Raw genomic sequence first — 14,558 nt, 5'->3', positions numbered from 1 at the left:
AAACAACATTAACAAGAATTATGCTTAAGCTCTAAGAGACTTTAAAGCAATACAATAAAAACAAAGCATGTCCAGAACAAGCAGGCCCAATCTAAAGCAGCAGACCATGTGACTCTCTTAAGTGGTAAAGCCCTACTCTTCCCTTTAAATAAAGTTGCTGTTGTTGGAGATTAGTCTAAGACATAAGCCTTGAATGATGCCACTAGACTTTTTATTTCATGGACTTGGGAAGCAGCAAAAGAATTTGGTCTTGCCTGGAAGTGGAAGGGCAAAACTACAAGAAAGAAAAATAAAAACTACTACAGTCCGTAGCACTTTTGATAAAAAGCATGTAATAATTTCCCAACCTATCATCATTCACATAAATAAAGCTCATCTACAACACACTGTGGGTCCCAAGACAGTTTCACCCGCAGCGATTTCCTCACATTTCCTTTTCTGCTTGTTGTTTATTCTTTCCTGTCTGGCTTCTAGGTAAGTTCTGGGAAAACAGATCCAAGGATAACTTCCAAGTGATGACAATTTTGCAAGTAAGAAGAAAAATGTTAGCGCTAATAATTTTCATCCACTAAGTAATAACTTGAATAAATCCTAAGCCTGTTTGCCAATATTAACAAACAGATGGCAAAACAAATCAATACAACAGTGTGGAAATTCCATAGAGAACAACAAAACTGTCGGATGTCTGAAGCAAATAAGCTACTGAGAGCTTTACGTACATTACTGATGGGTGCTATGAATGTTTTAAAAGAAACAAAAAAACCCCCAAGCCACCAAATTTACTTCACTGTACAAACAGGAATTTTACTTCCACACATTAACTGGCATCCAAAAGAATCTTTTGAAAATAGTGTGAGGGCTCCCTCTTCTGACAACGCTTTGGACAAACTGTAAAACTGGTCAGCCTGTACATGTCAGGGTATGTTGTTTTGGAAAAAAAATCCTGGCTCACATACATGATATTTATTTCCTATTAGTTAAGAAAGCTGAAAGTGTTTTAGTCTTAAAGGAAAATAAATTTAAGTCCAAGAAACTGGTAATTATTGTTATTACAAGGAAACTGATTTGAATCTTACAAATAGGATTCTAAAACAGTGCATATTTTGACTGTGTAACTTAGAAGGAAACTACCTAAAATAGGAAACACAATGTAAGACTGATATGAAAGCATTTAACAGATTAATAGATAAGGTGATCTGTGTCCAGAATCAGAAGATAAAATAACAAATGGCACTTTATAATTTACCAAGCACAGACCTATTGAAGTAATATCTGAATACAGTGGCCTTAAATGAATCACTAAAACAGACACCATTAGATTTGTGGACCCAACTCCCTTCTAAATCAGACCACAGAATTCTTGGTTAAGAATGTATTGGAAGTCAATACTGCTCAAGACTATAATTAGATATTTGAGGATCACAGACTCTGTTTTAATATTTTTCTTTTAATATATATTTGTGACTATTTCTCTCTCTGTTGAGCTGCTGCCCCTCACTTTGGGCTGATTATTCAAGCTAGCTTTCCTTCCAACCAACCCTCTCAACTTCCGCTGAGCAAACATCACCTGAAACAGTTTCCCTGTTCCCTCAAAACCATAAGATAAACAAGAAAATACACAAGCCAATGGTAAGCCCTTAATCATTAACTCCCAAATACAGTACCTTCAAAAGCCACACTTCACTACAGCTCATATATTTAGGTAATTTCCACAGAGGATCTCAACTTTTCATTCAATAGCTGCTCACTTAAGCAGACTGCAAACAGTCTTTGAAAGCAGATGCCTTGTTAATTTACAGAACTCGAAGAGTTCACACATCCTTTAATAATAGAAAGTATTTAAACATCTCTCTAGAAGATGTATCCCCTCCACATGTTCTGTTCACTAAATTCAATAAGCAAAGCTAGGGTAAGATTTTGCTCCTGTGGTCTACAAGGACCCACTGTCTTAGTGCTTCACTGTTCCTCATTTAATATACTGCTGCACACTCTTCACCTTGGTCTAAAAATCCATGTTTTGAAACAGCTCTCCTCTCTTCATCTGGGAACCTCACAAATAAATCATCATTCCCAGGTGACAGAAATTGCCTTTTCACCCTCGGTGTGTCCGATACATAGTTTATTTCCCTATTGTTCCTCTCTTCTCTGGAGACAGCTGATATTACTTACTCTCCCTGGCTGATGATCTCTGAATCTAATCAGCCATAGTTTCCAAACTCCCAGATGCATGATATGAACGCATCAGGACAAGCTCAGTTGCATTTGTAGCAATACAATAAAAATCTGGTACATTCTCGAGTCAGATTTTTAAATAAATAGTTTGCTTGTACTTTAAAACATTCTAATAATTTAAATATGTATTCTTTAATAACACAAGATTGAACAGTTGAACAGGCCAAGTTAATTTTGGTTAGTACAAGAGTCAACAGGAGCAAAGACGACAAATGTCCACAGCCTCTACTATCCAGCCATGACAGTCTGAAAAACAGAGAGACCCCACAGATGAGAGGAGGGAGCACTAAACTGGCTGGATGGGTGAACACAGTAGCTCTCATGGCTAGCAAACATGATAGCACTGGTATTTTTACAGGTACCCTCTGCCAGTAATAACAATACTGTGTTGCATGCAAAACAAAACTAATTCTGTAAAATAGTAGACGCTATATGCAATGGTAATAGGCAATAGAAAGAACAGTTCCTCTAATCCCATCAATTAAGCGGACATCTATTTTAAACACAACTAAAAAAATTAACTTCAAATCAAATTTAATTTCCACTGAACCTTAAATACAGCTTAGCAAGCCCCTCCCAAGAAAACAAGCACACGTGTTTTCAACTTCTGAGTTGGTGGAAGAAAAATACAACAATCTCTATTGCATCTCATTTAATCTCCCATACTGCTTTAATTAGCATAGTTTCTGAAATCAGTAAGGATGTACATTAATAATAGTCCAACTTGCATTTGCCACCTACTAGTCATTTTTCTTTTCCATCCTCTTCCAGGAAGGTAACATGAAGTCATAAAAACCACCTCAATCTTTCAAAGGCTCTACAGTTCAAATTCATCACCTCAGCATATAGCAAAATTTTACTGCTAAACCAGCAAAGCACAGCCTATACAAACACCACTGTAATATAACATTAGAGTTGTTTAAAAAAAAAGGAAAAAAAGAGCAACACTTTTTAAAACAAGAAACCATTACACTGGAAATATTAATACAATTTATTACTAAATCTGGTTATCATAAAACAGAGAAAAGGCATTTCTCCCCTTACCTTCAGTAACCTTAGTTGTTACTGAAGCACCCAAATTACCTGCTTATGATTTAAAATTAATCCAGTTTATAAAGTATAATTATCTTTTCAACTGAAGTTACCAGCCAAATAACTGTCCACATAGATGATGAGTGCAAAACCTTTACTCTTGAAAAAGTGAAATAAAACTAAAAGCACTGAGACATACAGACAAAGTAGTCACTTATATTTTACATTTCTTCCTATTTTAAATCAACTCGGTTTACCTTCTCACAGAAGTCAGTAAGAGCAGTGAAGTCCCATTTCTTCGAATAAGCTATATTGTATCTCAGTATAGCTTCCTAGGGAAAGAGCACAAGGAAATAAAGCTTAGAGATACTTACTAACAGAAGAAAACGATTTTATGACATTTCCTTTTTGAAGGAACAGTACCATCTAGCGGCTAAAACCTGTCACAGAGCATACCAAAATTCATAAAACTGTATTAATACGGTGCGACTCCATGATATTGAATCCTGTATTTTAGGTTTAGCATTGAATACGCTTTAGTTTACAGGTTTTTCCTCCTAGCACAAAACAAGATAAGGCATGCTTGGATCTGCCTACAACACACAACATAAACATTCCCCACCCCATGCTTGCTCTCTTTAAAAACACCAAAAAAATTGTCCCTCAGAAATATAGCAGAAGTTTTACCAGTTTACAAACTTAAAGAATCAGAACCACAAGAAAATTAAATACGCCCTTTAGAACAGCCACCACCTTTAAAAAATTCTCAAGAAAAAATACCAAATAAAATAGTATTATCAAGGAAAGTTTTGTTAGTTGCTGGGGGAGTACTATTTATTCATTTAAAGTTTATCTGTAGCTTTTGCATCCTCCTCCTCCCCTATCTTTCAGGTATAATCTAAATTACATTATTCTCCACAAAAAACATAATAGCAATTCTAAGCTGCTCTAAATCACAATTCATTAAAAGCCAATGAGAACTATAAGAGTTATCAACACAGCATTAGTCTCCAAAATTTAGAGACTTTTGTCAGCAGCTTGAATTGTTGCAATTTTAGTGGAGTATACTGGTGTGAACAGCTACTGTTTCAAACTCTCTCACCTGTGCATCACCCTACCATCTGGTTATACAAAAAGCCTGCATGCTACATTCACCACAAACCAGTAGATACCACTGGACAAATACAGTTTTGTGTAGACTTATAAAAGACAATTCTTTTAATAATACCTAATAAATTCAGTGGTAACACTTAAGACTCTTTAATTAAGACCCTTACTTCACTAGGGAATCCCTTGAACAGCATAAGATTTTTTTACATTTATTTTTATAAGTGATTAAACAGAAAGGACTGAGACAGAATCACTAACAGTACATGGAGAGCCTGAATGTACTTATATGTATATAGACTTGATTTCAAATTGACAAGCTTACCTTCAAATCACGCGAGCAAGTAAATTTGTTAAGTAAGGCAGTTTGGATTAGTTCCCATCGACTTCCAGCAGTTCTATCTCCATTCTTTAAAACAAAAGCCCAAAACAAAGTAAAAGTTATTCAAAACAGAAAGACATATTTACTAATAATTGTCTTCCTTGCCACATTTTTTTTAAATAAATGTTTGCTTTATTTGTGAAGGTCTTTAAAAATAAACCACATATTTTCAGTAACTGTAAAGTACTTCTGCAACTTCTAGTCCACTGCATTTTACTTCCTTAAGAGTTCCTTTTTAATTGAAGCATTCACAAAATTCATAGAGCTCTTTCACATATGCAGCACTCTTCCTCATGCCATCTCAAGAAGCACAAGTAATGTTCAGTACATTCCTTGTGAAGAAAGTGGATTTTGCAGATAAAACATGACCACAGTTTATAAAATCCACAACTCAAAAATACAAAGTGAACCAACTTTATAAAAATGTAGTATTAAGAACAATAAGGGCACAGATTATAAAAGCATATTGCTGTGGCTGACTCTTGCGCCAACGCAAATTTAAGACATCCTGTGATATTTTTCCTCAACAGAAAGTCTTATCGCCCATTGCAAGCAATTATGGTATTTCTTATGAGACTACCACAAGGGCGGAGACAACTCATCTTGCTCAACTGGCAACAAAGATCTTATCAACGCTTTCTCTCTGAGACATCAATTAAATTCATTTCATACTTTACCTGTAAAATGGATAAATGAAAAGACTGAGACTATTTCCTAGAGGCCATAAAAATTCTCTGTTCCAGATTCAGCCATCAATAATCTTTATAGAGTTTTCACTACAGGACACAGTTGCTCATTTTATTCACCACAGTCTGAAGTATTTCAATGGGTATGTTTAGGTAAGTCTTGAGCAGTGACAAGAAATACCAGGATCAACAAACAATGCAGGGCCAACTCTAATCTCTCTGCCATCGTTTTAGTGGAAGAGCAGACAGATACACCTCAACCTATCAGCATACCTGACAGAATATTATAATCAGAATGTGGTTACAAATTCATTCACACCTGTTAGCATCCCAAATTGCTTCACAAAAAAAATATATGTAACAAATATGTAAGTATATAAATATATAACTTACACAGAGTATAAGTTTATACTTCATATAAGTACAGAAATATATACACCATCAAATCAACGGCTAGGTAAAATAATTACTAGAAAAAAATAATGTTCTGCTCTGCCTGAAGCATCACGACCCAAAATCCAGCTTTTCAGAGCATGTATGTTCATCTATTCGATTTTCCAATTCTATACACATAGTTTGCTAACTGAGCAAGTGCAGTAAACTGAAAACTCATATAGATGTAAACAAACTTATTTGATTACCCAATGGTAAATACTTTATCTTACCTCATCCTCTACAGGGTATAAATTTTGTTCTGAGCAGGGCATTTTAACATGTTTGTTGTCCCACAAATCTTTGTAGTGAGTTGGAAAAGGTTTAGGCACCTCTCCTTCCCTCAGAAGATCTACCTGCAACACAGAAGGACGGGGGGGAAGCTCAGACTCTACTTTCAAGTTTTTAAATGGAAGAAATAAAAAGTAAGCAAAAACATAGTTAAACAAAGCTCTCATCTACAGCCACTCTTTTGGGAAAGGGGAAAGCTACAAACCGACCACATGATGGATATTCAGTCAGAAAAAAAATCCATCTGTTACTCTTAGGTTATACCTGGTGAAAAGAACACCACCTTACCATTTGACCTCCTGAAACACACTGAAATAAAGGTAATACATGCTATTATTTTATGTCAAATTATCAGTTAAATACTTCCTCATTTATGAATTTAAGTATCTACATAGTTTCATCCAAATATTTTCAAAATGTAGTTTCAAATCTAACCAGTCATGTGCAGAAATAAGTTTTTAACCTGACACTGAAGAGGGTAAGAAATCATTATAGATATAGCAATATTTAAAGTTTACTCCACAGAATATAAGAAATGTAAAAATAAATAATGCGATGTTCTTAAAGACTTAATCTTCTATACAGCCTTCTGGCAGCACCGATTCTCTCAGAACTTGCATTTAAACTTAACGTGCTTTGCTTTTGTTTGCGATTTATCCATGACGCTACAGGTTTCTGGTCACATGTTTTATTTCAACAATAATTTGACTGCGTACTACTCCAAAGGATTAAAGACAAATATATCAGATTTGATCTAAAATGCAGTGGTAAAATTGCTAGAAACTCTTTTTCATATCTTGAATATCTTGAGCCTTCTGTGTATCTTGAACCCAAACCAGAATCATATTAAAATGAAAATATAACATGAAAATGTTGAAGTACAAATTTGACTTGCAGATGTATTTAAATTCCCACAGTTTACAACTCAGACAAGGCAGTAAACACACACCAATGCAAAAGAAAAATACTTGTCCCCAACAAGCCAGAGGCAGTAAAACCATAATTACATTTCTTCTGGATGTTAATACCCTAATTATGTGCATCAGAAAAGTAAATTTTCAAGAAAATCAGTTGCCCTAGTCTGCTCGCAAGGAACGGCAAAGAAAGATTTCCACAACCTGCTAATACCATAAGACTAACATTTGGCATGTTGTATTATTGAACAATTCAGTAAGAATTGGTTCAGTAAGATTTCAGGTAATACACTGAATGATCATACTCTGACGGTTACTGTGTGATTGGCTGAGGGTCGCAGATGAGGAAGACGGGCCCCACACATAGGCATTCTTCTCATCTCTTCAATTGGTGTGCCAAACCATTTCTTATTAGTTGGAAGAGGAGGTGGCATATATTTAGGAATCTTCCTTCCTGGCCTCTGAGGTTTGAATTCACACTTTTCTTTTCTGCTGTTAAAATAAAATATGTTGAAACATTTTATTTCCACAGAAAAACCTGGTAGGCAAATACACGAGCTTCCACTCCAGGGTTATGTTTATAACAGTCAGTTTACTTGCTAGCCTTTGCTGTGGCTCCAGGCCAAAGCTTTATATGGAAAAAACCCCGCCACCAACAACCTCCTCCTCCCCAACACAACAACAAGTACATGATGTCTACCAGAACACTCCTCTCTACAGGCTTACAAACACCTTCACAGAACTGCAATATGTTTGCAAGTCAGGGTTCTCCTCTGCAGAGTCATGCTCTTTCCCAAGAGGATCTGTTTATCCAGGGACAAGAGACAGACTCATTGTCTGCAACTGTCATGATACCCTCTACAGCCCCTTCTCAACTGTTAGAAAACAAACACATGTGCATGCACAGAGGCACATATTCCTTCTTCAAGCTAAAAAAAAAAAAAACCCAAACTTTTTAATCACCCTTTCTCACTAGGGTTGTATTTTTCATGCCAGGCATACAATACTTGCAATGGAAGTAGAAATCTAAAAGTAATCCAAAAAACACTTGCAAAATTCAAATATATGGAAGAGCAGATGAACTAATCCTCTTTAATGATCAAAGGCATTTGCCTGCATCTGAGATTTTGAGGAAGAAAAATCTGAACCTGCTGTATGTTTGATGTAACATACCAGATGTTTCTCATGCAAGAAAAAGTTCTCAGAGTAAAATGCAAAACAAGTTAAAAGCCTACACTTTGAGGTACTGTTTAGACCTCTAAATTCCCCTTAGCGAACTTACTCCACCCTTGAAAAAAGATGTTGTCCAACCTGTTCGCTGCGTCTATGCATATGCCACTATCTTCAGGTGCAGACAATGCCCTCAACCTGGCTGATCACATGCACATGGTGTACCCACATCAGCATGACACTGGGTACAGGGCCCCTGTGCTCATCTCAGAGCCAAAGGATAATTCTGGCATAGCATTACTCATGACTGAAACCTGTTTGATACACTACTGCTTCTTTCTCTGCAAGTTAAGATCTGAGAGACTCTATTATCTGCTGTAGACCTGGTCTAATGAAAACCAGGAGGAAAGCTTTTAAGATTTTCTAATTACGCTCTTAAGCACTATAGACAATACCACTACTTTGGCCACTGAGGTTTATAACCTTCACATCATCTTGTTTAGGCCCCAAAAAGAAAACAAAACAAAATCTCTCTACAGCCTCATACTCTACCTTACTAATTATTCTGCAAAGCACTGCTAGGATTCTCATCTGTTCACACAGCAAAACTTTTGCAAGAGTTTCCCCTCTCAAACACGGATTTATTGCAACACACGATGCTCTAGCACTGACAAACGCAAGCCTCAACCTCTGCTGCTTTGCTACAACAGCAATTCATTTAAATGAGTGAAAAGAGTACTCCCTAAACCCATCATTTTAAACTTCATAACCCCCTTCTCCATTCTTCTTTTAGCAAATTCTTCATCCATCTTTCCTAAGAACTACCTTTTTTGGTTTTCCAAATCCACTCTCAGCCTACCCATCTCTTAAGATTTCTCAAATGCAAGCTCCCACCACTAGTTAGCCACCCTCTGTCACCCTCTTCTTCATTTCCTTGAAAGGTATGGTTTGTGCTGTTCCTCACATCCAGAAACGACCTGCCAGTAAAGGTGTGCAAAACTACTTTCTTGCCCTGCTTTAAGGACTTGAGTCTACTGAGATAATTGCTTATTACACCAACACACACTGTCCTCTTGTTTCTGCTTACTCCTTTGCTGTTTATTCACTCTCTCAGCTCCCACTGAAATCTAAGCTCTTCAGAGCAGAGGTTATCCTTTTGTCCTTATGCAACATCTAGCATACAGAGTCCTGGGTCATGCTCAGGGCTTCCATTTCCATTGCTGTAGTGTGTAATCACCAGCCTTTCTCCCTCACAAATTATGAATAAAGCAAAAAAAAAACCAAACCCACACCTGAAAAACACTCACAGACATCTCTATAACTGCTTTCAAAAGTTAAATTTTTCATGTCTATTTCAATCAAAGCATCAGTAGCACTGATGCTTCAACAAAATACATTAAGTACTTTTGACAGATTAAACTTAAAAAAACAAGAAAACATCAGTTTCCTCAAGCATTCTGAATGAAATAATGAATGCTAGAGCCACACTCCATAAAGCACTCCTGTACCACCATTCATTTTCAAGCATTAAAAATCCCATGGTCTTAAATCACCTCTTTGATAAAGAAAACCAACTTCCTACAGTGTCTTTAATTCCCAATTTTAACAGATTTCCAATTATTTAAAAAATTGCACTGGACAAACATATCCTTTAAAAAAAACACAAGTAGTCCCATTAAAAATAAGTTACTTAAAGCCTACATCAAAGTGGTCTTTGTGTTTTAACATACATTTTGCAAAATTCTATACAATCCAGCCTCCAAAGTGCTATCACCAAAGAGGAAATTTTCGAGCCTGAAAAAACAGATGAAGAGGCAGACAGAACACTACCTTTTCTCCTCAATCTTAGGTATCCTCATGAAGTGAGAGGTGATTTTGGAGTCTTTCTTCACACCTTGTTTTGCACCTTTGCATTCTGATGACAGAGCAGGAGAGATCCCAGGTGACTTTGTATGCAGACCGCCCTCTTTAACAGAATTATCTACTTCCTCAAAGCTTTCACAGCCCTTGGCAGAAAAACGTGACTTTCTTGACTCCAGTTCAGCATCCCCATATTGAATTCTAAAAGACTTGTTTATGGATTTTGACATATTAATCTCCTCTCGCTCATCAAGAAATGGGCTCGTTTCTTCATCAGCCTCTGACCCATGACAGCTATTTTTAGAATTATCTACATCCATTGGTGACTCTGGTTCACTTTCTTTCTCAAAAGCAGGTGAATCTCCTGAACTGCTCTGACATTTGCTCAGTTTCCCAGGACCTCCAAGATCAGATACACAAGCATCACAACCAGCATCTGAAAGTGGACTTTCCGGAACTACATCTCCTTCTTGTTCACCCATTAAACAGACAGAATTGCAACTCTTCAGCTTCTGTGAACTGCATGAAGCCATTTGTCCATCTGTTTCAGCGTCTTTTGAATAAAGTTTTTTATTTCCCATTTTCAAAGACCGGCCTGATGATAATTTCCTCTGAGTCCAATTGTCACTGCTTTCTTCACAGCCTCTCTGAGTCTGCTTGCCAGTTTTGTGCATCTGATCGATGTTGGCATTTTTAAAGAGGTCTCCAGACTGCATCCCCTTCACAGGCTCCGTGTCTAAGACTGGATCTTTGTCCTCAGCCTCCCAGTTATACATGCTGCCTGTCTGAGGCAAATTTACATGCTTTGCACCAACTTCCGCAGATATTTTTGAATAATTTTGCTGACAAATATTCTCTAGCTTTTTCACATCGTGCTCACAAAAGTTCTCTTTTTTAATGGAAGTCATCTTGGGATTTGCTTCAGTATTGTTATTAATTTTACTGTGTAAGCTGTGGAAGAGAAGTAAGGGAATTTAATGTCTTATCTCCAAATGAACTTTCTGTGTGTGTATATATATGGTTATTTTCTTTTTTTAAAGGAATTATTATTAACATACAATAGAAACTACAGAATTTTACCCATTATACTCTGTAAGTGAGCACTACCAGGATCAACAAGTTTTACTGCACTGGGTAATGTAGCTCAGTAACAACCTACTTCCATTTAAAGGCTCCAGAGCATGATGAATCTGTTGCTTACCTTAGAAATCTATTCCAGTGATTCATTAAACCTATTTTCAAATCTAAACGGGATTAAGCTATCACTTAGTTATTTTCTCCAGATCAAAAAAAGTCAGAAGTCATGATAAAAGTCCTCCTTAACTCTCACTTTAATCAGTTAAATACAGTGAGCAAGGAAATCAGTGGTTTTGTAGCCATTCTCTCAGAGCTACAAAGTCATCTTTTAAAAGAACAGGACACAGTAGTCTCAAAAACATCCTATTACTTCCTTACTTTTACAAGCAGCCTATGACGCTTCAAAAAAAAAAAATCACAATACAAAAGCATGAGTAAAATATATTTAGAACTGATAATTAAAAAGACACATTAAATCAATTATTCTTTTTGAAGAGAAAAATAATCTAATTTGTCCTGCGCTGTCTTATACAAAGAATGGAAAGAAATGTGTCCTAATGGTTACACAGGGAAATGAAGCGAGCTTTGTATGAGCAGACAAAACTTTTCAAGAAGACATTAGAAGTCATTTCATGCTTATGTACTAATTTTTGTGTCAGTGTATTGACAAAGAAAAATACTTAGACGCCATATGAATATTAAAAAACCTGACTAGTCTTGGTGAATATATCACTCTGAACAATACCTTCTCCTGAATGTATTGTTACAACATCATATATAACCAATGCAAACTAAGCACGCTAAACTGTATGTCTGGTCATTGCCCAGTTTCCCATCTACACTAAATAGGAAAACACGCAATTATCACACAATCCTAAATTCAGCAACTGAACACCTTAATAGATTCCTGAAGGCGTTAATTCTCTCCATGAATGATAACAGATCCTCTTCTAAAAGAGCACTCTGGATAAAGACATAGCATTCACATCTTTACCACTACAGAACAACAACAACAACAACAAAACCGAAGGGGCTTGGAGCAACAGATGATAGCTTGGAACTTCACCCATAGGAAGATTATTTGAAAACAAAAGGATTTTAGAGGGTTTTATATTATGATAATTTATGCATTACGATTATATATGCATGATAAGCATAGATAATGCATGATAATCTATGCATTTGTTCCTGCACTGAAAATTTTGATGAACAAAAATGAAAGTTATGTTACTGCCTGCTGTCATCTCAATAAATGACTGTTTAAAGGTATTGACATCTGTTGTCAACTTAAGGTGAGAAATCAAATCTAACACAAAGACTGTTCAAATTCAAATAAATTAAAATTGTGATGTTAACTGCAATAGAAAGGCACATGAAGTGTTTACACAACTAACCTGCTGCTTAAAACTGAGTAGGCTGTAATCTGTCAGCATATAAAAGCAATACTTTAGAGTATTATAAAAGCAATACTCTAAAGGGAATCTTAAAAAACACAAACCCACAACATATTCATTTCCTCCTTAAGCATCATCTTGACATCTTTGCTTTACTGCAACCTATGAGCCTGTAATTGAGCCCTGTCTACTTCTGTATTAATCATTATCACAAGTTTTCCTAGCTATTTTAGCACTGCTATGGATTTCAAGTTCTACTTATTAACAAACATCAATGCAAAATAAACCAGCACATTTACAATTGCAATTATAGAAAAAATAGTATCTGATATTCCTTTGCACCAGACAGTTAAACTCTTAGGAGTTTAATTTTAACACTGCTTTGCAAACATTGCTTCTGACAGACCACATTACCAGAAAATATCGAACTTTACCTGGTGCCATTCAGCAGCAAAACTTTTGTAACATCTTTCACAAAATAACCTGAATGCACATTTGAGCACCTGTAAATTCTGGTCCAAATTAAATCAAGTTGCACATGCTTATACTACAATCACAGTCCAATGAGATGAACCAAAACAGATTTTTGTCTGTAAATTAACAACAGAATTGCAAGTTGAATGCAGGACCATCAGCCAAAATCTGTAATTGTTTTTGCCCTATGTTAAACAAAAATAAAAGCAGAGCTGTTGACTAAGGACATAGTCTGATATTACAGCTAACTCGACCTAGTGGTTGGCTGCCACTGGAAGCAGCAGTCCCACTTTGCCTTCCCTTGCTGCAAGTTCCCATCTTTTTCTTTGCAGGAGCAGCAATATTTATTCACCTAAACAGTGAAGTGCTTCAGGAAGCTAAGTAAGCAAAAAAGTTTGGTTTTGGGGGGTTAGAGGGGAGGGGTGGGGGACTAGTTAGCTTTTTGTAATGAAAGTCTGTCAGCTAGTTATACTCAAGAGGATGTGCCAAGGTAAGAAAAGCAGCAGAAACGGGGCTGCCTTTTTTTCAGTAGCTAGCTGTACTAGCAACCTGCACTTTGAGCTCCCCACAGGCCCACTCAAAGAACACAACTTTGGAATAGGTATGCTGTACATTTTACCTTTTGGACTCAGTTGTCTTGGGTCCTTTATTCTCCAACCAAGTGGTAATTGTCCGTTGTTTACAAACTGAAAAACCACAGTTCACTACATTATTACATGAAACATGATAAAACTGCAACATGATTGCATATGAATAAGATAACTTGTACTGGATGAAGATAAAAACACCTCAATTAAGTCCTCGTTACCATCTCTACTATAGGGAGCATCCAGACACTAACACTATTAAAACTACATGTGATGCAATATTTAATTTGTATCAGTCATCAGCTGTAGCTTCTGTAATAATATTTATAAATGCCAGGCTTGGTGTGTGGTGTTTTTTTTCCATCCAACTTTTTTTTTAATATGGTTTAAAATATACAGTGAATCTCTAGATTTAAAAAAAAAAAAAAAAAGCAGTGCATTTGCAACTTTCCAGCTCTCATTATCACCTTTAATTACCACCACCACCACAGTGAGCCCTGAAGGACTTCTGCTGAATTTTGGAATGAAGAGGCAACATGACATAGCTTAAAACAAACAAACAAAAACCTAACAACTAGGCATCTTAGAAGACCCAGCTGAGAACCTTATTTGTATGTAGCATACTGTGAAACATGAGGCTTAATATAAAGATTGTACACATTAGGACTTTCTCTTTTCCCCTCCATCCATAAATGATTTGTAAAGCCTATCAATGCTTACTCCCCTGAACAGCAACAAAATGTGAAGGGCACAATTTTTTCAGATTTACTACCAACAACACAGCTCCAGTGAATGTGATCAGTCTTATCTCCACGATGTTGCAGTTTAGACAAGCTTTCAATAGAACAGCAGCACATGAACTAATTATGTAGAGACATGGAGGGGGGAATAGGGAGAAAAAACTCAAAGCAGTTATTTCG

The 14,558-nt window shown here is 36.3% G+C and overlaps 1 protein-coding gene across 5 annotated transcripts in view; it reads right to left on the bottom strand.

Annotated features, from left to right (window-relative positions):
* Positions 1–14,558, bottom strand: part of PARG (poly(ADP-ribose) glycohydrolase) — a 74,940-nt gene that overhangs the window by 57,426 nt on the left and 2,956 nt on the right. For 3 of the 5 annotated variants that reach the window (XR_012043939.1, XM_072871221.1, XM_072871219.1), the window contains exons 2-7: positions 13,671–13,737; positions 10,077–11,057; positions 7,382–7,568; positions 6,105–6,227; positions 4,697–4,780; positions 3,522–3,596 (exon numbers count right to left, since the gene is read on the bottom strand). Coding sequence is in view for 4 of the 5 variants with exons in the window: in XM_072871219.1 (XP_072727320.1) it covers positions 3,522–3,596; positions 4,697–4,780; positions 6,105–6,227; positions 7,382–7,568; positions 10,077–11,057; positions 13,671–13,737 (1,517 nt within the window). In the remaining variant the exon portion in view is untranslated. The remainder of the gene's footprint in view (positions 1–3,521; positions 3,597–4,696; positions 4,781–6,104; positions 6,228–7,381; positions 7,569–10,076; positions 11,058–13,670; positions 13,738–14,558) is intronic. The other 2 variants (XM_072871220.1, XM_072871222.1) reach the window with 1 other exon arrangement.

The sequence above is a fragment of the Ciconia boyciana genome, chromosome 8, assembly GCF_034638445.1.
Source record: "Ciconia boyciana chromosome 8, ASM3463844v1, whole genome shotgun sequence".
Lineage (NCBI taxonomy): Eukaryota > Metazoa > Chordata > Aves > Ciconiiformes > Ciconiidae > Ciconia > Ciconia boyciana.
This window is presented reverse-complemented; position numbering and strand designations above follow the sequence as displayed.